Genomic DNA, 23,264 nt, shown 5'->3' with positions numbered 1-23,264 from the left:
TCGGATATTGATTTGGATATAGACCCCGATCAATTAATTAATTAATCAAACAATCAAGAATAATCAAGAGAGGGAATGCGGCGTTCGGCTGCGCTTTATTCGGGCTTTGGCGGGTGTGCTTGAAGATGGGGAAGAAAAGACCAGGGTCTGGGTAGTCTACATGGCAAGGATTAACACTTTGCATGTGTACCAACAAGACTTGGCTTATTATCTATCTAGAGCCTGACAACTAACAATTAACTATCTAGCATGATTGATGTCGTTTATTCTTATTTGAATTAGGAATATGTGTTACTAATTATCTTGGCCACTGTTCAGATCAAACAAAATAACATGCAATGTTCTCTGTCCTCTTTCTCTCGTGGTAGGTATTCCACTAACTAGTTACCCCAGGTTATTGATTGACCCAGGATCGATCCATCGTGCATCTCCGCAATCTGATGGATGCCAGTTCAGGTCAGCCCCAGACTCAAGGTACAGTCGGTCAGGTCAGTTCACTTGTTGAGTTTACTTTGAGCCTCGACTCTCCAGCACTAGGAGAATAACACAAAATAATTCATTCTTCCCAAAAGAATACATCATTCCAACAAGGGTCCCATGTCTCGCATCGGTTGTCACAAACTGTCAGACATACGGGTACCCTTTGCGCCGTTCCTCTGCAACCCAAACTGTTCCTTTATACGACCCTCATGAATATCATGACCCGTTCCGAGAGACGGTCCCCGGTTGGTGGCATGACACTTTAGCCAACACGGAACTACACGATTCCGTCTTGGTCTCGTGACCAGATCAGACAAAAGACGCCAGAGGCTCTCTGTGATGAGTGTGACGTAGCTGCAGCTGTTGGTGATCTACATGGGTACTTAAATCGCCTGGCTATTTCTCTTCTGCATTCTGAATCCTTTGAGCAAGGTGGGCAACGAATTGCGGAATTATTCCTTGGTTGTCTTGATATAGCGTGGATCACTATTGCATTCTTCCACTCTCTAGATAAATCAAACGGAATGCAATCATCACACGTGATACTTATCCAACAGCCACAACGTTGACTTCTTTCACTTCCTCGCCGTTGAAACTCAAACTCAACCCCAGATTTCAATTACGATAAATGGCTGCTTTCTCGGGCTGCTTGGCGTCACCTCAGCTCAAGGCAACAGAATTCTCTGCTTCGTGACTGGACGCTTTAGGGTAGCTTCATCTCCACCAAAAAAGGACCAGCCCAGCCCAACACCAAGGTTATCTCTCACGAACAAGACCCTTGCTTTAACTTGCAGTACTCCAGATTTTCCAGCTTATCGGTTTGCTTCATCTGCGAAATTCTCCAGATTCCCCCATGTTTTTAATCGAGATGCCTCCACTCGTACATTTGTCCAATCGCGAGGTTTCAGCATCAATCACGACTTACACCCATACAGATGAGCTGACAAATGACGAGTGCACAAATCACGACTATTCAAACTATATCACGAGTCATATGTACCTATACTATCAAAATGTGTAACTTGCAGCAAATGAAGCCGCAAGCTCGGAAATTCAACGATAATGCAACAGTGTCAACAGTAGTAAGATGTACCTATACTATAAAATGCTTACGCCTACTTCTCGGACTCGCCGTTGATCGCTTTGCGTGGTGCATCTCGATTAGGATGTGATGTTGTATCTGTCAGCCTCCGCGCGATCCGAATATCACACTTGCAGGCGATGGCTTACATATACTGTATCAAAAGGGGACATACCATGAGAATGCATCGATTACACAACTCTTTCACCGCTATTTAAGACTAGGCGAATCTTCAAAAAACAATACCACAAGAATCCCATCCTGAATATGTGCAGCCATCCAAATAATCACATGCGACTCGATATCAAAAACAATATGAAACAAGACGCCTTATAAGTACTCGAGTCAAAAAAAAAAACTTGCACAACGCGCTCATGATGCTTCCCCAAATCAATACGCCAAACCACAGAAAGGGTATCATTTCTTTGGTGGCTGCTTCAAAAGATCCGTCACCTTGGTCCTCAGGTCCATAAACTTCTTATCCTTCTCACCCATTGCCATGAGCAAATTCTCGTACTTTGCCCGCCACTCATCCACCGAGAGCTTTGTTCCTGATTCTTCAGATGGCGGCTCTGGGCTCGCATCTTGCTCCTCGAGCAGCTCCAGCGGCACGATCTGTTCCATATGATACGTGCCCCTGAAATGCCCAAAGCCGTACTCCCACTCGCAGCTATACTTCATTGCGCCGTCAATTACGCCCAGGCGCTTGATCTTGCTCCTACCGGACAGGAGGTACCCGCCTCCTGTCACGGCTGCCAGGTTGATCAGGAAGGCTTGGGGTGATATAGCGGTTTTGTACATCTCTTCGAGAATGCAGTTGGTGATGGCCATGGCTTCATGGGTCGTGCATGTATGAGCCGGTTTGTCTTCAGCATCCAGCCAGATTGCTGCGAAACACCCGCGCATCATGTATGCGATGACTTCGTCCACGTTCGTCCGATCCTCGAGTCTCTCAAAGTAGAACCGAGGGACGTCTTTGGGATGTGTCATTTCTTCTTCGTTTTGAGCCCGCTGTCGACTCGTTGCAGCGGCTTCTTGCGTAGCTTTTGAGAAGTGTGACGGTGGGATGCCGCTGTATACTGGGTGCGGGTAACGTTGAGTTTCACTGGGTTGTCCGTTGATGACGACGACTGGCGGAGGAGGAGTTGCAAGCCTCACACTACCAGAAGGCCGGTCGGGAACTGTCAAAGATATACTTGGCCGGCTAGGCCGCGGTGGAATAAGACGCGGCTGTGATGTAATCGAAGGGATCGAGACGGGACCTCCAGGCGGCCCGTCATCTGTTTTAGGAGCCACTGAGAATGGCGGAATGTGGATGGGGGCGAGAGGTTCAGACTCGACTTCATCTGTAGTGGTAGTTCCAACCGAAAAAGGTGACAGAGATACATCTATGGGAGTTCTATTCATTGGCGGTCTTCCTCTTGGTTTGACGCTGCCGTTGGCAAGTCCAGGTCGCCAAGCCGAAGAAACATTCTTGGGACCTCTTCGCTGGGTAGCGAGTTTCGGTCTGGACGGCGTCACAGCGGACTGCGGTTCAAGAGCATCGTCCCAGAAAGAGTTCCGTGACGTTGGTGTAATAGCAGACTGTGGCCATCGGATCAGCGGAGTTTGTTGGATGTCACTTGGTGTCCAGGGTGCACCAGTTAATCTCGATGGATCTGCTGACATGGGACCGCTTACTCCGTCAACAGCTGACGATGGGGCGAGGTGAGACCTATGGCTATGGCCATGGGCCTGGATCTGAGCCTGAGTTGGCGCAGGAGATAGGGAAGTGGCTGCGTCATCTTCTACTGGACGCTTCCGACCTCTCTTGGGCCGGATATGTGGGAATAGTGCCCTCAGGGCCATGTCATCCTCGAGAGCCACGCCATCCCGTATGGGCTGGCTGGTAGGATCGCTGTCGGTGGGTATACTTGTCCAGTAATCATTGGGTATGTCCATGAGATACTCGAAAAAAGCCTTGACGTGCATGGAGTTCATCCATTTCTAGCTCAGCCCTATTAGTGGGTATACTTTGGGACGCCGACCAAACATGTCACATACCTTCAACCTGACTCCATACTGTGCCACCTTTTGTGCGCTCTCCTCTTTGTTGGGGTCCGGAGGCTCAACTCCAAGCTTTGTCGTCAGCTCTGTCCAGGTGCGTATATCGCCGCTGTAGAACTGGCGGACCAGCTCGTAGATGGCAAACGTGCTGAAGGACTTGCCGCCGCTACGAGGCGGGTTGCGGAAGGCCTCGCGTAAGCAGGTCGTGTCTGTGGAGAGAGAAACTCCTGGATTGCAGAATAGAATGAAATCAACGTAGGCGTCCTCGACCGAGTGCTCCGAGACACGCCGGTCTGGAAGCCCCGGGCGTGCGGCGGTAAAGCTTTGGTCCGAGGACGGAGGCGCAGCGGATCCCGATCCGGCCCCCGATACGCCGGACTGCGGTGGAGGCTGAGCCGGAGGAGGCTGAGAGTTGACAATGACAGGTGACGGCATTGCGATTTCATCTCTCAAGATTGAATAGAGAACAAAAGTCTTTTTACATAGTCGGTTTGTCCGTTCCGGCTCATGTGAGAATTGGGGGTAAACAGAAACAGAAGTAGAAACAGAGAAAAAGATGAGACATGAATGATTGATGATCCTCCAATAGAAGCAACGATAAAACAGGGGGGGAACAGCTTAGAGTAACATTGGAAACAACAACATCCGTGGACTCATAAATGATAATTACTGAGACTCGGTAGATGCAAAACAAGCCCAGCCCAGCTTCCCCTCAAGATGGACGCGATGACAGGAAAGAAATTAGGCCACCAAGCGATGGAGCAAAAGGGGGCTAAATTTAGCAATTGGTCCAGGATGATGGAACGAGAGTCTCTGCTTATTATTCTGGCACTTGCACTGTAGATCAATATTATTATCTAGGTATCGTATGACAGCCGTGCATATAATAAATCATCACTGTCATGATTGATTAAACACAACAGCCTCTCTAATGTTTTCTTTAACCGCGCAATGTCCATCTCGAGCTTGGCTCTTATAAAATCCGCATAATTCCCGACATACTCATTTTGCCGTTTTCATTGGCCAAAGAGACTATAATGTATAGATGTACGTACTCACTTACAAGATTTGCAAAAGAACGCCCTGTCTGTCTGTCTGTCTGTACAGTAATCAAGCCTCTTTAGTAATCGAGCGCTACATTATAACGTACGCCACGCCCTCCCTATTGACGAGCAGCCAACGGTTATGCATTTGAAGAATGGCGTGCTCAGACGTCCGCGACTTGACATCCAAATTTGGTACAGGATGGTCAATTGCATCACTTTGTGATTTGAAATCCATCTCTTGTGATGGTGGCATTGGCGAGTGCAGATCAAAGTATAAAGAGCTCTGTAAGAAGCGATTTGCTTCAGAAATCATCTCATCTAGCAAAGCATCCAATCTTGAATAGCATCGATATCCTAGCACTTACAACAAGATTGTTCATACAATACATTTATACTATCAGACTACTAACCTGAAAATGGCCATCTCATCAACCATTCCTCGTGGCGATGTCACAGCAACACTCAATTTCTTCAGTCCTCCTACAGACAAGTCAACTCCCTTCAACTTTGTCGACACTCCCCCCGAGGGTCAACCACAGCGCAACTTCACAGACAACCCTCAACCAACCACTATCCATGATATCCGCGGCCATGAATCAGAATACAGCTTAGACCACGACGCCTTCCAAGTCATTCAGGATGTTCCACCCTCGAGTGAAATCGACTTTGTCGACGATGACTCCATCAAGGCGAACTACTACCCGGAGGTAGAGCAGCTACTTCTCAACACGGTCCCTGGCTCGAACCGCGTCTTCTTCTTTGACCACACTATCCGTCGGCAGACATCCAATGCTGCTCGGGGCCCCGTGACTCGCGTGCATATTGATCAGACTGCCGCAGCTGTAGCTCAGCGAGTTCGCAGATATTTCCCGGACGAGGCAGATGAGCTCCTCAAGCGTCGTTACCGTCTTATTAACGTTTGGCGACCTCTTACCAAGAACCCCCTCGAGTCTTTCCCTCTGGCCGTTGCGTCCTCCGCTTCTGTAGAGGACGACGATGTTGTACCTGTTGAGCATCGTTATCCGGATGGTTACCGCGGCTGGACTGCGGCCATTCGTCATAATCCAGAGCAGAAATGGCACTACCTCAGTGGCATGAAGGGCAGCGAGCGGTTGGTGCTGGAATGTTTTGACAGCGAGTCACTTAAGCCAGGCTCCAAGATCAAGGGCCGCGTACCGCATACTGCCTTTGAGGACCCGCGGACTCGCCCCGAGGCAGAGGGCCGTGAGAGCATCGAGGTTCGCACACTCGTCTTCGGCCCTTGAACTCGTTCTTGTTGAAGGAGAGACAAGCCAGAACTTGGCGGACAGGGTCTTTTGCGATGGCATAAGTCGTTTACTTGAGAATCGCTACAGATTGGTTCAATTTCATACTCATATAAAGAAATAATAAACAAGGCATTCTAATTCTATCCACATCAAGTTTTTCGCCTGGTGCCATTGTAAAACCGTAAAAGTAAACATGATTCCCTGATGCTTCAGCTCATTTTGCCGACAAACCCTGAATACCAATCTCTGTTTTCAAATCAGAGTAAAACAAATAGAACATCGCCCATAGATGTAGCTTTCCGAACTTCGTAAAGTCAGATGCCGTCGTATGCCAAACGATGATGCTACGCCTGTGCGCCGCGCTTGCAATAGTATAAAAAGACGTCATTTATCCTCGGTTCGCAAATGACTATTACTTGCGTCCTTTGCCACGGGTGTTGCTGCTTCCCTGACGGCTCATGGCCACGCCGCCGGCACTACTCTGGCGACTCATGGGCACTGCAGCACTTGACAGGGCTGCCACTGAAGGGGCCGCAGCAGCGTTCGCTGGGCTGGGCTGGTCTCTCAGGCTGCTGATGGCAGGCAGGCCAAGGGAATCGCGGACGTGCTCTGGGTCTTCTCGAGGAGCGCTGGTGAAAGCCACGTATTGGGAGTTCTGGTAAGGGACCGCCACAGCTGCAAGGACCTTACGCATTCCAGCTGGGTTGTCCAGATGAGCCCCAGGCTTGTGTGCAGCGTCGTACTGCTTGAAGTAGCCCATGACCGACAGATCGGAGATAATGTCGTCATTGGACAGAGGAACAGGAAAGTTCTGGTCGGCGGTACGAGGGTAAGGCTTGAGGTACTGTTGAGGTACGGGAGGAGGCATCTTGGGTGGCTCCTGAGAGTGCAAAATGTCCAGGTTGTTGACTTCAAAGTTGGCGACGCCTTCAACACCGAGAATGTTACTGTCGAGGAAGTTATGGGCAGCGCCGCCACGGTTGCTGCGTGTGGCATGAGAGACCGAGCGCTCCATTGCAGGGGCGGAGGGCAGAGAATCAACGTCCTGGTCGCCGTTGGCATCACCCTGGCCAGAGTCACTGTCCTCCGGTGACCCGCCGCCGTTGTTCACACGGTTGCGAAGAATGTATTGATGCGCAGCGAGAGCAGCTGTGTTGTAGTTAAGCGATAGCTCCTTATCTGTAAACAACTTGTCAATGCTGTAAACAGGACCATTCTGCTTGGCAGCAGCGCGAGCCTTCTCAGACTGCCAAAGAGGAGTGGTGTTGTGGTTGTCAAGAGCACGTCGGGTTGGGACAGGCGAGCCGTCGTCGTCGTTGGCGTTTCGTTTTCGTTTCTTATTGTCTGAGTACATCTGCAAATCGTCGGCGTCTTTGCGCAGACGTGTGGCTCGCTTGCCATGGGGACCGCCTGGACTCGCAGGGTTGGTCAAACTGAACTGATTTGGGTTGAGTAACAAGGCGTTGGAGTCGTTGATCTCCAACACTTCCTTCTCGCGGTTAAGTCGATTCTTCTTGTGGGTAAGGGTGTTAATCAGCCGATCGCGAAGAGTGCTCGTAAGAGCCTTGTGCTCGCGCCTCGCGGTTTCGACCTTGTAAGCAAAAGTGTTTTCGTACTCTCGAAGTCGTCGCTCGTACTCGTTCTGTTGGCGCAAATGGTTAGTGAAAAACATGACTGCGTGGCGTGCAACACCCTCTCACCTTGGACTGTGTCAGTTGAAAGTCACGAATTTCTACGAGATCTTCAACCTCGGCGATAAAATCAGAAAACCGAATGCCAGCCATGTCTAGCAGACTTCTGGCATCCTCGGCGTTGACCGGAGGGCCTTGGGTATTGGTATGTTCTTGCTGAAGCTTGCCGATCACATTGAGAATCTTAGGATCGTAGGGATCGAAGCGCTGGACAAGATTAATGTCGAATTGGATCTTCTGCAGCTGGTCGCGGTATGTCATATCCCGCTCCCTATGGAACTTGTCGGTCATGTTAGAAAGCTGTTCCATAAGAGCTTGCCTCTTGCGATCTCGCTTGGAGTGAGAAGCAGGAGGGGGAGAACGTCGGTCGGATCGTCCGCCCATATTAGCAGGGGCCGCTGCGTCGTTGGCGGCCATTACGAAAGGTTGCTGGTTATGTATAAGTGAGTTTTTTTTTGTTGAAGTGCCAATATTGTTTCTGTATGCGAGAGGATAAAAGTTGAGGAGAGGGAGAGTCGTAACCTCCAGTGGCTATGTGTAGAAAAGATGTAAGGGTGGAGGAAGTAAAGAGTGCAACGCAAGCTGAAGAAAAGAGCTAAGAGCAAGGAAAGGCAGGTAGTAGGCAGTAGGCAATAGACAAGACAAACGCTAAAAGAATCTACTGCACAATAGATTTGTATTGATTTGAGAGAACAATAGCGCAGGCAGACAGAGAATTGCTAGTGCCGGTGCCATAAAAGCAAGGAAGTAGAATTGAGTGATTCTATTGTCTCGGCTCAAACGTAGAGAGCGAGAGGCAGAGAGAGGCATGACCTCCATCGCTGCGGCGCCTGTTTAGTTGCTTTTACCGCCTACCAGAAACGGAAATAGTGCCCCAGACTATTTTGTTATGCTGTAAGTGGAGTGATTGGCTGAGCAATCGAACAAACGGTGCTTGGCACTGTACTTACACGGTTGAAGCTTAAGTGGGGCTCGTTTATTCATCATTAAACAATAAACTCAATGGAAGAGATGATAGTATTTATAATGTCAATTTTACCATATGTAGTAATCTTTTCAAAGGCCTCCTCTAAGCTTGTGCAATTGGCTAATTAGACCAAAACCACCCGGTGACTTGGTGTCTTCCACCACTGCTGCATCTCTCGTGACGCTTCCTTTCCGCGATCGTGATTCGACTTTACCCTTCTCCTTGATCGCTTGCTGTTCCATTTCCTTCATCAAGTCCCGGTGTTTATCCTCTACCATCTTGGCGAGACCTTCTATGAACTTGTTTCTGCCCTTTTCTTCTGCCGTGTCCTTCCACACCAGCGAAAGCTCCTTGAGTTGCTCAATCCTCTGCGCCGCCTTCTCAATGCCTTGGACTGGGTCCTCCGATTTATTCAAAAGGTCTGATATCTCATTTCGGATGTTCTGCAGCACTTCCTTGCCCTTCTCCTCAGAACTCTGCTGTGCTGAGCCGGGTTCCGGCGCTGATACTGACAGAAAGCCGGAACTAACTGAGATTTCTGAAGGTGGGAAGACAAATTCCATGGCATCTCCAAATATTTTAATGACTGAATCCAACCGTGATCGCACGAGGGTCAACGTTTGTAACTGTTTGACAAACTCGGGATCATCCGGATTTGCTGCGTCGCTGGCAGTGGCAGCGGCCGTCGTTGAGGGTGCCGCGCTCTTGTCTTCCTTGGCCGCAGCTGCAGCTGCGTTCTTTACCTCGATAGCTTCTTGTAACCCTTCAGGGACAAACTTCTTAATGTCATCTTGAAGTGTTTCATTCATCGTCTCTTGTAGACCCAGTGTCTCTCCCCGGAGTAACTCCACCTCGTAAGCCAAACGGCTCCCACTTCTCAAGATATCATCGGTGAGATGTGTGAGAGTGGTAGACAATCGTGAAGTCTGGGCATTAAGTTGTGAGATCAGAGTCTGGGCCTGAGTGGACAGCTCAGCAAGGGGTGCGATATCCGACCCCGACCGACCAGGTACAGAGCGCTGCTGCAGTGGAGGTAAAGCCGAATTGAGGAAAGTTGCGGGATCAAAAGTTGAGTCTAGAAAGTCTTGAAGGAATTCGTCTGATGTATGTGATGACTTTGGTTGGATGACTGCCCTAGACTTTCGCCTTGTGTGCCCGGGTCTGGTCGCAGCGTTGCTAGCTGCCCGCCGACGACCATTTTTCAAATCGGAAGCCATTCCTCATGTATCTCTGAGTTTTCAAAATTGTTCAGCTCCTTTGGTGGGAACAAAATGTGTTGTTGTTGAAGCGTTGGCTTAGAAGACTCAAGGGGTATAGTACAGGTAGTTTCGTCCCTGATGAGCTGTGCTGGCCACATTGTAACGGCGAATGCATGACCTAACCGATGATAACCCGGCTAACCAAAACTACCTAGGTAGGTACTAACATACCCTCCACTTACAACCATCACTTGCTCCGCATAATCTTTGACAAAAAGAGAAATGAGTGAATCTCAGAAAGAAATGAAGATCGATCCATCTAGGGCGCAGGCTCTTGCCTCTCAGCTCAACTCTGTCAAAGAGCGTCTTGCTGCTGTAGCAAATGGTCGAAATGTATGCATGCATGACACTCTTATTCACACTCGACAAACACCCTGGCTTACACAAGTGCAATCAGGTCCGACTTGTAGCTGTATCAAAGCTCAAGCCTGCGAATGATATCCTGGCCCTTCACCAGGGTCCTACTTCCCATACTCACTTCGGCGAGAATTATGCCCAAGAGCTGACTCAGAAAGCCGCTCTTCTTCCAAAGACCGTCCAGTGGCACTTTATCGGTGGTCTTCAGTCGAGTAACTGACTCACACTATCCCACTTGAACATCAACTAACACGTCTTTCTAGATCACTGTAAATCTATTGGAAAGATCCCCAATCTCTTTTGCGTCTCAAGTATAGACACCTCCAAAAAGGCTCAACTCCTCAACACTACTCGCGCCAACCTTCTCTCTTCGGAGCCCGATGTTCCCAAAATCGGTGTTCACGTCCAGGTAAACACATCCGGCGAGGAGAACAAGTCTGGCTGCGCTCCCGGTGAAGATACCATCTCTCTGTGCCGCGAAATCATCGACACATGTCCCAATCTACGTCTACTTGGCCTCATGACCATCGGCGCAATTGCTCGCAGCAAGGCCGCCACCTCTGAAACTGACAACGAGGACTTTGTCTCTCTTAAGGAGCAGCGAGATCTAGTGGCCAAGGAACTTGGTCTGGATTCAGAAAGTCTGGAGTTGAGCATGGGTATGAGTGAGGATTTTGAAGGTGCTGTGCGATTGGGAAGCAGTGAAGTTCGTGTTGGGAGCACGATCTTTGGACAACGGCCTGCTAAGGCTGATGCCAAGTTGACAGAGTAGCATAGTCAAATAGCATAAACACAAAGAATATATCGATCGTCCTTGTCATAAGAAATCGAGTAAGAAAGTATGCCAATTCTCTCGAATAGTCATTTGCCACATGTATCACTGGCTCATTATGGTTCGCGTAATGATTCATTCAATTTACAACAATAGATCATGGTATATGACAACTACATCCTCCCAAATCAAATCACTTCCAGCGGTTTGGTCGCCTTGATGCTGTTTAGAGGGACTATGCAGGAAGCGACAACGCAGACAACTTCTCGGCCGATAGAGCTATGGCTTCAATCGAGCGCTTCCTCCAGATTTCATGCTAGTTCCCCAACGCCCATATGCTTCTTTCTTGGTATTAAGACAACTCCTTTCGGCGAATTATATAGAACATAAACATCATGCTCTCCCACTAGGTCACCATCACATTACGGAAAGAGTCTGAAATCTGTTCCCGTGAAGGTGGCTCAAATCGTTCCGCCGATGTCGAGATGCCTGCAGCGAGTCGCTCTTGCATGTACTTCAACAGCACGGCCGGGACAGAATCATCCGTGGCACGAACGGTCAATCGGATCATCTAGCGAACAGTTAGAATAATAATTGCAATGCAGCAGCATGATGGGGCTTACCTGTTGTCCATAGTTTGGCTCCAGTCTCATCAGACAGCCAAATTTGCCTCCTTGGGATGTGTGAAGCACACTCGCACCAACGACATTCTTTGGGTTGGGGTCCACCATATCTAGCACGCGCCATCTGAATCCTTCTACCGTCTTGGTGACGAAGCTCTCTGTCAGTTGTCTATCACCCTTGCCATTGACTCCAAAGATGGCCTGTGCCTCACGAGGTGCACCACCAATCTGCTTCCACCTCTTGAAAAAGTCCTCGGCAGTAAGCTCTGCCGGATCCATAAACTTGTGTATCGCCACGGGAAGCTTCAAAGTCAGTGCTTGTAGGGCACCAGCCAGGTAGCTGATGCGTACAGTAGGGCACTTCTCAAATATCTTCTTTGCCTCGAACATGACAACTTGCTGAGACTGCCCACCCTGTACGATGGTGCTGTCGGGAAGGTTTTTGACGTCCCATGTGAGGTTACTCTTCTCGTTCTCATCCAAGTCCAAGGTTGTTGTAAAAGAACTTATTGTTGCTGGTGTCTTGTTCTTGAAGTAAGTGATCAAGCAAGCCATTTGGCCACGGTACTCGGATCGAACACCAATCTGCAGCTGGCCGTCCTCGTAGAGCACACCGTCCGACCGAACCAGCAGTTTGTTGAACCCTTGTTCCCACCCTGGTGACAAATGAGCTGCGCTGGCCAAGTTAGGGGCCTTGAGCATCTTTGGCTCGGATGGTGTGGGTGCGTTGAGGTCGAGGCCAGCCAGATCGGCAACGCCATTACTGTGGCCGTTCGTACCAGCTGCATTCGCAGCCTGGCCGTTCGATTTACCGTTCAGTGGCATGTTGGAACTGAAAGTCCTCTTGAGTGCTCCGGTTCCCATGCTAAGTTCTCTGGCATCAGCATTGGCGTCCTTTCCTCCCACGACCCAAGTTCTTCGATCGCTTGTGTTGGCATGCTTCTGGTGCAACCTGGAAAGGAGTGCAGACTGTCTTTCAGGGAAAGGCGGCATTTCGTCGCAGACTGTTCGCAAAAGGTCATCCGTTTGCATGTTCACAAGTGTCAGGTACTCGCAGGCTCTCTGCTGAAGCTCCGAATCCAAATTGTGGCTGTGAAATTCAAAAACATGAACGAGCTGGGGCTTGATTTCGGGAAACAGGTTGACATATTTGACGAAACATGACAGAATCATCGCGCGAGTGCTCGAGGAGCATGCCATCAGCTTGCCTTGGAGAGCCATAAACTGTTCAATAGGACTGCAACGAGGTTGGTCGGCTACCAGATGGCCAAATTCTCCAAGAATATAGGCACCGATTTTGACAAGGGTTTCGTGACAGTGGTCGCCCTTGACATACTGCAGCGCATTCTGGGCTGCATAAACTTGCAGTTCCTCGTTATTTGTCACGATCTGGATAACTCGCTGCCAGACTTCATCGCTGACATGATCTCCAGCCATGGCGATAAGTCGTAAAGAGATGTCAACATACCACTGCACATCAGTGGCATACTTCTCCGTAAGAATGGCGATCTTAAGGACCATTTCTTCTCGGATAGCAAAGTCGGCATTCTGTAGATACTGCAGGAGCTCACCGACAATCACTTGAGCGTTTGTCGCATCGCACATGCTGTATAGCAAGTCCAAACCTTTGCGCCGAACACTGATATCTCGGTCCTTGAGTGAGCCAAGAATTATCTCTTGGTGTTGCTTGATAGGATCAAGTGTTTCGGCACGCGCAGCGAGATGTGTCATAGCCTCCAGACCCAAATATCTGACGTTTGTCTCTCGACTCTGGATAAACTTGCCCAGTCGCGTTGAAATTTGCTTCATCAGGCCATGCTCGGTGTCCAGGTGAATGATCAAATTGATAGCTTCAAAGAGCACGGCGTTCTGGGCATTGTTCTGTTGGACGTTCTTGTTAGTTTCCATGGCCAGGTTGAGAATTCTTTGCAAGGATTCGCGAATCATGTCTCGAACATGGGTGTCCTCTACATATATTGTTAGTGCTGATTTATTGTGTTTATCGCAGTGTTCTAATTTACCTGAAGGCGGAAAGTATTGCAGAAGTCGAAGCAACTTGATCTGTAACCAGGGGCATGGGACCTTGTAATATAGATAGTCCGTTGTATACTCGCCATCAATAAGGATTCGCTTCAGACGGGCTGCCGCTTTAGCATACGCTCCCTTGTATTGCTCTAGATTGTCTTGGGCCAAAGTCATGACAAGAGATGTTACTGAAAGTGCGACACCTAGGTCAGAGTCGTCCATTAGATGAATAATGCGCTCAGCCCATTGCGGTGACACAATATCTGGGTGCTTGCGGTATAGTCGAAGGAGAGTCAAAGCCGCCTTCTTCTTGACGAACGATTTGGAGGTCCTGGTGAACAGGGGTCAGCGTTTATCTCGCAGTAAGGGGGGTGTTGGCGCATACGGAGAAATCAGAAGCCTGTGAACCTCCCCATTAAGAGCTTCACCCATTTCTCGACTTCCTACGTTCGCAATCGCGTGCAAGGCAAGGCAATTGAAAAGCTCATTGTGGTCGAGAAGATCTTTGCGAATGCTGTTGACAACGAGATGCAAGAGCTCGTGCTTCTCGTGAAGGAACAGCGTCATGGCCAGATATCCAATCTGTTTCTCGGAATATTTGTTGGCTGAGATCAGGTTAACGGCTTCAAGGTGACCGAAGTCGACATTCCAGCCCAGAATATAAATGTATAACAGCTTGCAGACATATTTCTTCTTGTGATAACCGCTAAGGCTACCGTCCTTGAACTTTTGTCGAATATTGGCCAGCTCCTTATTGATTCGCTTCTCCTCGAGCTCGCGCGCTCTCGCATTTCTTAGGTCAGCGATGAACTGAACCAGACCGCGCATATTCGCATTGCTGCTACTCGAGCGGCCAAGAAAGCCGGATCCTGAGCTCGACATGGTGTGCGGTTGATTGTTGAAGCAGTTGTGCGGACAGCTGTTGAAGACCCCTGATTATGGGAACAAGACGGGGGTATTAAACTCGGATGAATCGTTTGGCGAAAGGTACGGGAGAGACGGTGGGTGATGTCGGAAGGTCTCCAAAACAGAGTATGTTCGCGTTCTATCGCAATGATCGCATAGTTGACTCAAATTGTCCAGACGGCTCACGCGCCAGACATCGATTGTATGTCGATGTGATGGGAGATTGCTCGTTGGAGGGACGAGCTAAGCAAAAGATGCGGTTGCGGGTGGTGGGTGGGTGGTTCTCTGCTCTGTGCGGCCTAATTGTTAACTTAGGAGTTGCGGAAGAGGCCCGTGGCCTAGGGAACGGATGAGTCGGGGACTGACAAGGGCTGCCACCGATGAGAGGGTATTGAGGGCGCTTCAGTGACAGAAAGACGCGACAGCAGACACTCGAGGCGACGACTAGATGGAAACTATCAAAAGCAGAAAATTCGGTGGACGAAGGAGTGAGATGTAAGTGTTGTTCGTTACCCAAAGACACCGAGTCCAATCTATGGCTTCTACAGTAAGTTAGCCTCTAAGAAACCTCCTGTCTCCTGCCTCCCACAGGTGGTTACAGTAACGACCAAAAACGGTTTAGCATGTAGACTTTATACATGGTCCGTGCATGTATATCCACTCTATACTGCAGCAGCCAGTAGAGAGAGAGCTTCAATGGAGTCTATCAAATCCATCATGACTTCTATATTGCATCAACACTTTTGGCACTTTGTCTTATACATAACCAAATCTCATCTTTCTCTTCAAACTTGAGAGTGACTTGAATGGGTCTCTTACGAAATGTCGCCATGTAGGATTTCGCCATTGGCCATGCGCTGTAGTCTTCAGGCTTTGTCGCGACCAACCAATATCTGCCGTCCCATCACAAACCAACGTTTCTATGCTGTTCAAGCTGCTGGAGCTCCTCGTTTCCAGGTCTTCAATCGCCGCACAAAATGGTTACAGAAAGAGCGTGCGGGTATGAATGCGGAGGAAAGCCGTGAAACTGATTATCTCAAAGACGAGGTTGCCATTCGGTTGTCAGAGCGACTTCTCGTAAGTATGCGTACTTGAATAAGAAGCCTGGTCCTGACTACAGATCAGGATATCAAACGACACTTCCCTCGAGTACTGGATCTCGGTGCAAACTCTTGCAATATCGCACGAGCGTTGGTTCGCGAGAATCCTGATCCTGGTTCCAATGCGCCCCAGTCACCACCATTGTCGACACGTATTGACGAGTTGGTTGCTGCCGATTCTTCTTATTCGCTCTTGCACCGAGATGCCGATCATGAGTTTAACAAGAAGCTTAACATTACTCGAAAAGTAGTGGACGATGAAGAGACAATTCCCTTTGAACCTAATTCTTTTGACTTGGTCCTGAGTTCATTAAGTCTTCATTGGATTAACGACCTACCTGGTATTCTCACTCAAATCAACAACGTTCTCAAGCCCGATGCACCTTTCATCGGAGCCATGCTTGGAGGCGACACGCTCTTTGAATTGAGGACGTCACTACAGCTAGCAGAATCAGAAAGACGAGGCGGCATGTCTCCTCGAGTTTCTCCTTTGGCTGATGTCAAGGATCTTGGCGGTCTGCTTCAGAAAGCCGGCTTCAAGATGCTGACTGTCGATATCGATGATATCATTGTTGACTATCCTGATATGTTCACTCTGATGCAGGATCTACAGGCGATGGGAGAGGGTAACGCGGTTATTGGAAGAGAGATGGGCCCGATTCAGCGAGATGTTCTTCTCGCTGCTAATGCCATCTACAAAGAACTTCACGGTAATCCGGATGGAACTATTCCTGCCACTTTCCGAGTTCTCTACATGATCGGATGGCGAGAGGGCGAGAACCAACCCCGGCCTCTGCCGAGGGGTAGTGGTGATATAAACTTGAAGGATGTTTTGGAGCAAAAATAGGCTAGGCTGTTTGTTTCCTGTAATGCAAATAATGTAACATCAGAGCTAGGAGCTAGAGCAAGGGGTTTGCTGGTCCATGGTTTGTGGCTGTCTGTACTCATGATTCTATGTGTTCTTGACCGCTCCTGTACACGCATCTACCCTCTAAACCCTGCGCCAGTCCGTCATTGTTCGGCCGACGCATCCAAGGCCGGCGACCTCAACTACCTTTTCGTGCCAACTCAGAAGCACACTCATGGCTGCGGTTGCGGATTCGTTCGCGCCACCAGGTCGTCCTCCAATCTGGCTAAAGCCTCCTGTCGACTGTGGTGTAATCTTGTTTGGCGATCGCGAAGCTGCTCCGGGATGAGCTGTGGCCATTCCCTTGTAACTATATAGAATCGTCAGATAACCCTATCAATTGTCCAATGTGTCAGATCCCAGAACTTACATATACTTCATCAAAACGTCCAACAACTCGGAACCTCCATCGGATCCGTAGATACTCTTCAGCAGGGGAGACATATCGCTCGCCTTGATCGATTGAAGAACCTCAATAATGGTGTGCAAATGCGCATCCTACAAACGTAATCTCGTCAGTTCCATGTTTTCCCATGTGCAATTGGATGGCAGTCGTTCTCAGGATCATGTTGGTGTACCTTGGCAGCATCTGTTCCATTGTAGACGGGGGTCTCCAGACTTCCCCTCAAAGCTCCCTCAGCATCGCCTCCTCGCAGTAGCTGTCTGATCTGTCCAGAAAGCTGTCGTACTTCCGCCTCGTCGATCTCGGGCTGTGGGGGGTGGAGGGTAGAGGTGTCGAAGTTGACGCTGGAATCCTCCTCCAGTGCGTCAATGTTAATGGTGCGCCAAGCATCGCTCAGGGTGGCGCTCGTATGTTGTTGGATGATTGACATGTTGGGCAACCTTTTATCTTCCGTTAGGTTGTCGTGCTGGTCGTTGCAAGCTCGTGATGCTGAAATGAGCCTGTGGTAGGAAGCTATATCGGTGTCGTGGTTGGACATCCCAGCTGCGTCAGCGATGGCGGGGTGGAGATGAGGCGGTGATTTGTGGCTTGATAGCTGAGCTTCTGTGTTAAGCGAATACATGAGCTTGCCATGGTTTAGTGATGATAATCATGCTACAGTGACCGGTGCAGTGGGGCTTGCAGGATATCGTCTTGTACTTTCCTATCTTGTCTACTTCTTTCTGGACAAATAGCATTGGAAGCTTGTTTAACAATGCGATCCTATGTTGTTCTTACTTTTCTATTTCTCCAGCGTTTTTGACGCTATGTGAGCTTACCAGAGTCGTCAATCTCGATTCTAATACTGATATGTTTTAGGTTGTATAGTAAAACATTTCTGCTCACTCATTTGATGTATATAGAACCAGCTGACATTCTTCTTGCACACCAACAACGATATAGAAAGTTATTTGCGCCGCAGACAAAGAAATGGCATAAACCATCAATAGACTGCCAACTTACATTAACGCATTGTTAACCAGTATAACACTTTGATACCAAAATCGAGAGTAGACAAAGTTAAAAACGTACATGAATCGGCGCATACTAGATTACCCTGTACCATAAAATCTGGGCATGGCTGGATCGTATGTCACGCCCAGAGTACCTTCTTTTTCACGACTTACTACACCGACAGCAGGATCCATACACCTTCTAACAAATCTATATAATTTAAATACCTTCTAACGATAATGAATCCTCGAGATTCAGTAAGAGTTATTAGATCATCAACTTACACGTACTCACTACTCGAATTACTACAACCAACTACCCAGTTGAAGTAGATCAGACGAAAATACTAGCGCTCTCTTAGGCTACACACCCGGTCAAATGTTTCTGTCAACCATCATATCAGTACCGGTTTCGATGCAACCCGTCTGTCAACTTACACTAAGTCATACCTTTTGCTATTTACCCATTACCACCACATCCAGCGGCTGAAGAGATCGTCGGGTGATAGTGCGGCGTTGTCTTGAATTGCTTCCCCGGACTGAGGTAGCGTCTCAACGAGTAAGGTTTTTAGGGGTTAGTTCGAACGAGTCAGCTTCCTGAGGCTCTCTGACTATCCTTAGACAGTGGCTAGACTCACGACTCGTGGTTAATTACTCGATAGCGCAGATCATGGACGTACCCATACCTATTTCCAAAAGCCTTGGAGGTTGAGTACGAGATACACAATCTCGATAACGATCAACCGGGGACACGGCAGACAGTCCCAACGCATCTGAAGCTTGACTCGTGGCTTCTTGTCCTATCGTCCGGGGAGCATACCCGGACTGAACGACGCACGCTCTAGAACAAACACATCTACGGATCGTCCTTCCAGAAGGTTACCTACCTGGTCCAGCTGATCCAGGGAGAGGCCTCTCTGGCCCCACACAAACGGTTCATGCCTATGATCCATGGATCATGGTCTTTGGGACGATTTTTTGAAATTACGAGGCGGTTCCGGCACGGACGCCTTGTAATTGCGGAAGCGGTTCCCCGGCGACAACAATGTTACGTAGTACGTACAATCTCATAGACACAACTCAAATTGGCAGAGTACAGGCAAGCAACTGGGAGGCTGGGAAACAACTACCATGAGATCAGGTCACACTGACAGAGATTGGCATTCTAATAGCAGCCCTGACTGTTGGTTGAAGACTCACCGGACAAGGAGGTAATGTGCTGAATATGACGAGCCAGTGTTAAAATGTGCTAGTCAATTACGACGTCCCAGTCCTCGACACGGCTCTCTGTATGCGCTCATCTGATCTACAACACTGTTCGCTGAAGCTTCCAGAAAGAATCACAGAAGCAAATGCCCATGTCGTTAGGCGTCTGGTCCCAACTTTAGGTACTAAGTGTGCCACCAATCCGATAGGTGGACTTTGAGGCCAACCCCACTGCACTGACATGGTGCCAAGAACGGTCTTCATCTCGTCTTCTCATGGCTCGTGGTACGTACAAAGAGCCGCAACACATAGAGATATGTACGAATAATATCTCGTCCGCGACTAGCCAGGCTAGCTCAGGAACGAAATGTCACTGGCTTGATTGACTGGTCTGGAAATGTCGGCCTGATCTGCAAGCAGTTCCCCTGCTTGACAAGCCACTGGTGATAGTGTGATAAATCATATCAATAGCACGGTTCTTGGTGGCCTAGGCACAGGATCACGCCGTCACCTCTAGCAATGGACCTACATACGTGTCCGTCTTCGCATCGTTATACCAGTATTTGTACATCATGACCCAAATGCAGGGTTTAAAGCCAGGATGTTTCTGTGATAGTATGGACTGAGCAAAAGAAGACAAAGCAAAAAACAAAAACAAAAACAAAAACAAAAGCCAGCTATACTGGAGGTCAGAATGAGTGAGAAGGCCCGAGGGAGGGGGTTGGTTGGAAAGGAAAAAAGTACATTCTCTACGACACGATTATCCACGGGCTTGGCTCAGTTGAGACACGAATGATAGAAGTTCAGGGACCAATGTTGGCTTCCCACTATACATATATCGAACCGTTTTTAGACTTGTCAATCTTGGCGAGCAATGCTTCAACGGGTCTTCAGCATTCAATGGGCATCACATGACACGCAAGAGCATCGCGATCGCATCTGGCATTTGAAACTCCAGGCGTTTTCCAAACCGATCGACTGGTATTTGCTCTAAAAAGGACCCTTACGGTGGGTGGATGTCACTTCTGTGGAAGTGGATGAAGGTTAGAACGAACGACACCTACCCCTGTTTCAAATACGAATGGCGTTTAGAAATTGACTAATGCAGGAACGCCGAAAGGCCTGGGGCTTCTTTGCGGCACTACCGTCCACGTAAAACGCCACAACGTGTGCACTGGCTACAAATGTGGATGTGTGCAGCGATCTACCCCTGAACATGCAGAACGGGAGTTTGTTGGCAGTTCATCCCAAAATCCATGAATTATCCCCACAAGATGCACGCTCCCAAATTGGACTGATGGTAGCGGAGCTCAGGTGGAGGTTGCAGCTGCTCAGGTTTATACAGTGCTTTTACAAAGCTTTCCCCATGTTGGCACGGCTAGGAAGTACCGCGTGCATTGAGCCAAGAAATATGGCAGGCTTCTGGAAGCCTTCCACGCAGCCCATGGGTCCACTTTGCTTCAACCCAGTACATACATCACTGCCGCGATCGATCGAGGCTTGGACATTTACAAGTCTATTGCAAACGTGGCAGGAAACACACAAACAAACAAAAGTCCTATACCCCAGTCGGCAGTTCATAACCGGCGAGTTGCAGTGGCTCAAATTTTCCCAGCGTTGTTTGTTGTACAACGGTAGCAGTGGGCTGAAAAGCATTGAGAACACCATCTCGGCGAATTATGGTGATGTGGCATATCTCTACCAGCCACTCTAAGGGACGTTGGCCCAGTATTAGGCGAGACCGGCAATACTTCCGTTGCATAAGGTACACAGGGATGAGGCTTCTTGTAACGCCATGCTTTCCTGCCAGTCACTGACTTTACGACGTCTGAATTATCAATAGCTGAATGTGAAACAGTTTCAACACATCAGTACTCAACAAGTAACTTCAACTACCCTTATCTATACAGCGACATCAATTGTTAAGGGTGCTCGATGTTAAAGAGAAACACGTTCATGCCAATCGTCAGAACAGCAACGGGGCCGGGCACCACTATAATCGATAGGTGCCATGTTCCACTCCGGGAGTCGCCGTGCATAGCCTACAAGTCAATAAGTTCACTTGAGATCGGATAGGTGATATGGGGAGACGTAGACTACCTCTCCAACGACGTCCTTTGTTGGCTCCGTTCGCCATTCCTCCAATAACCGCGTCTAGGTTCGGAACTTAAAGAAGCTTGGGTCATCGATATCCTCATATATGACACCAACATGATATTGAAATCCCCCATATGCTATGTGGCGAAGGATGGTTTTATCTGCCGGTCTATGTGAAACCCACCATTCCATAATTAGATGATTTACGGTACAAATACAGAGCAAACAGTAGCTAATCATGGATGACAGGTAGACCATTGTGAGAGCGCAAGTACTGAGATGAAGATGTGTTACGCAGCAAAGCCTTAGCCATCATGGCTATTACTCACGTTCGGAAATGAAGACGAGGGAGCGACTCTACAAGTTTTAAGATATGGTTTCCTATGTAGTGCATCCAGGCACTACGTGACTGACTATATTTATCTTTCGCGAATGAAGTCTTTCTTTAGGTAGGTATCGTTGAAGTATCGGATCTACCCGAAAACTTGGAAGACAACGAGAAGCTACGAATGACTAAACTAGTCATCTTGTCTATTTTAAGCCAAGATTGAAGAAGGAAGAACAGCAAAACGTCATTGTTTTTTGAGGCATTCACATGTTACGAAGGAGCGACATAGCACCACATGGTCCTTTCAGTCGAGAAATCATGCGCTATCACAATATAATACAGGTGCGACATGCTTTCAGGTGCTACTGAACAAAGTGGTGCGCTATGTTATGCTTGCCGCGCTCTGACCTGGGGTGATTTCATCCTGCAACGAGATGAGACGTCAGGTGTGTGGAGGCCAAAGAACATTCTTTCAGTATTCCACGAAGCATGGACGTTGGGTATGTGCTATATAATTAGCAAGGCGATATAAACGAGGGATCGCGATGCTACATGCAATTTGGTATAGGATTAAGCTTTACAAACCAAATCCCGATGCCCCTGGGCATAAGGCGAGAGAACCTGACCCTGCTGCGCAAACGAGCAGGCATAGAGAACGTGAAAGAGCAGAAAAAGGAATTTGAATTGAACAAACAGCCTGATGTGGTGGATTGAGAGAATGATGGAGAGCAGACCCTTGCGAACAAGTCACAGAAGTGCCAAAAGAAAGACGGAATGGACGCTCGTACCCGGATGGAGAGCATACCTACTCCATGAATCAGCACAATTGTACTGTACAGTGCCACGACACGGCGCTAAGTACCGTTTGGACCCTCATAAACCTGACGTCGCGGACTGGTTTGGCTGAGCATTGGGCTCGGCCAGTCCTAGGCCCACTAAGGGACGCCAGGAGACTCCCTGGAACGCCTGTTCACTTCAGAAGGTTTGTGGTCGGGCATTATCTGTTGAACTACTAAGTAGGTAGTCACAAACGTTGGAGAAAGAAGGTTTGCTGGGAATGGTAGAGAACAATTATCGCATGCGCTTTTGTAGTTTACGATCTAAAAGGGCTCTGACGGACTGTCAACGTCACAATCATCGAGCCAACGTCAGAATGTGGCCAGTTACAGGAAAAGAGAAGAGCACTGTTTCCTGCAACAGGAGGCACCAAGGGATGAACAAAGCGGATCTGGGGTGCGTTGGGTGGACGATGGGTGTGAAAGATTACAAAAAAAAAAAATAGTTTGAGAGGGATGTATGTAACTAATGGTCAGGTAGCGAATTTCCAACCTCCCGGAGACATTACACGCCTTGCAGCAGTAGCAGATCCCAGCGGCTTCTTATCCCTGTGACCCGGTGGCCTGGATGTCGCAGAAAGAGGCGAGACCAGAGTCAAGCAGATGTACCGCGAATACCTTGGGTACAGTACTGTGACCTTCGGATCAGCGCTCATCTGGGAGTCATGACCTGGCCTGAACGGCTGGGTGCCGGGAGACAACTAATATGTACTGCTTGACCCATGCTGTGTCAATGCCCATAGGCGACAAGCGAGAGAATGGAAGGTCGAGAGAAGCGCGCCCTGAATTTTTAGAAGCCCGAGCTCATTCTTTGATCCCCATCAGCCACGAACGGATCCCTCGTGGAGACATGCATAGGCCCTGGGAGGAAAGC

At 48.8% G+C, this 23,264-nt stretch overlaps 9 protein-coding genes across 9 annotated transcripts; 4 read left to right on the top strand and 5 right to left on the bottom strand.

Annotated features, from left to right (window-relative positions):
• Positions 1-1,978: 1,978 nt before the first annotated feature.
• FPOAC1_000875 (uncharacterized protein) lies at positions 1,979-4,042 on the bottom strand (the record flags this gene model as incomplete). The annotated part of the gene is made up of 2 exons (XM_044845484.1): positions 1,979-3,547; positions 3,605-4,042. The coding sequence occupies 2 exons, from the start codon at positions 4,040-4,042 to the stop codon at positions 1,979-1,981; spliced, it is 2,007 nt and encodes a 668-aa protein (XP_044711400.1).
• Positions 4,043-5,069: 1,027 nt separating this feature from the next.
• On the top strand, positions 5,070-5,918 carry FPOAC1_000874 (uncharacterized protein; the record flags this gene model as incomplete). Its single annotated transcript, XM_044845483.1, has 1 exon — positions 5,070-5,918. One exon carries the CDS (start codon positions 5,070-5,072, stop codon positions 5,916-5,918), a length of 849 nt encoding a protein of 282 aa, XP_044711399.1.
• Positions 5,919-6,333: 415 nt separating this feature from the next.
• FPOAC1_000873 (uncharacterized protein) lies at positions 6,334-8,029 on the bottom strand (the record flags this gene model as incomplete). Its single annotated transcript, XM_044845482.1, has 2 exons — positions 6,334-7,563; positions 7,622-8,029. 2 exons carry the CDS (start codon positions 8,027-8,029, stop codon positions 6,334-6,336), a joined length of 1,638 nt encoding a protein of 545 aa, XP_044711398.1.
• A 639-nt stretch (positions 8,030-8,668) lies between these two features.
• FPOAC1_000872 (uncharacterized protein) lies at positions 8,669-9,796 on the bottom strand (the record flags this gene model as incomplete). The annotated part of the gene is made up of 1 exon (XM_044845481.1): positions 8,669-9,796. One exon carries the CDS (start codon positions 9,794-9,796, stop codon positions 8,669-8,671), a length of 1,128 nt encoding a protein of 375 aa, XP_044711397.1.
• A 264-nt stretch (positions 9,797-10,060) lies between these two features.
• On the top strand, positions 10,061-10,967 carry FPOAC1_000871 (uncharacterized protein; the record flags this gene model as incomplete). The annotated part of the gene is made up of 3 exons (XM_044845480.1): positions 10,061-10,171; positions 10,236-10,407; positions 10,459-10,967. The coding sequence occupies 3 exons, from the start codon at positions 10,061-10,063 to the stop codon at positions 10,965-10,967; spliced, it is 792 nt and encodes a 263-aa protein (XP_044711396.1).
• Positions 10,968-11,373: 406 nt separating this feature from the next.
• On the bottom strand, positions 11,374-14,497 carry FPOAC1_000870 (uncharacterized protein; the record flags this gene model as incomplete). Its single annotated transcript, XM_044845479.1, has 4 exons — positions 11,374-11,538; positions 11,591-13,557; positions 13,612-13,946; positions 14,001-14,497. 4 exons carry the CDS (start codon positions 14,495-14,497, stop codon positions 11,374-11,376), a joined length of 2,964 nt encoding a protein of 987 aa, XP_044711395.1.
• Positions 14,498-15,056: 559 nt separating this feature from the next.
• Positions 15,057-16,468, top strand: FPOAC1_000869 (uncharacterized protein; the record flags this gene model as incomplete). The annotated part of the gene is made up of 3 exons (XM_044845478.1): positions 15,057-15,068; positions 15,392-15,598; positions 15,647-16,468. The coding sequence occupies 3 exons, from the start codon at positions 15,057-15,059 to the stop codon at positions 16,466-16,468; spliced, it is 1,041 nt and encodes a 346-aa protein (XP_044711394.1).
• A 144-nt stretch (positions 16,469-16,612) lies between these two features.
• FPOAC1_000868 (uncharacterized protein) lies at positions 16,613-17,553 on the bottom strand (the record flags this gene model as incomplete). Its single annotated transcript, XM_044845477.1, has 3 exons — positions 16,613-16,838; positions 16,899-17,026; positions 17,107-17,553. The coding sequence occupies 3 exons, from the start codon at positions 17,551-17,553 to the stop codon at positions 16,613-16,615; spliced, it is 801 nt and encodes a 266-aa protein (XP_044711393.1).
• A 4,350-nt stretch (positions 17,554-21,903) lies between these two features.
• FPOAC1_000867 (uncharacterized protein) lies at positions 21,904-22,268 on the top strand (the record flags this gene model as incomplete). The annotated part of the gene is made up of 2 exons (XM_044845476.1): positions 21,904-22,054; positions 22,123-22,268. 2 exons carry the CDS (start codon positions 21,904-21,906, stop codon positions 22,266-22,268), a joined length of 297 nt encoding a protein of 98 aa, XP_044711392.1.
• Between the last annotated feature and the right edge of the window lie 996 nt (positions 22,269-23,264).

This window comes from Fusarium poae, chromosome 1 (assembly GCF_019609905.1).
Source record: "Fusarium poae strain DAOMC 252244 chromosome 1, whole genome shotgun sequence".
Lineage (NCBI taxonomy): Eukaryota > Fungi > Ascomycota > Sordariomycetes > Hypocreales > Nectriaceae > Fusarium > Fusarium poae.
Note: the sequence above shows the minus strand (reverse complement) of the source record. Positions and strands in the feature narration are given on the sequence as shown.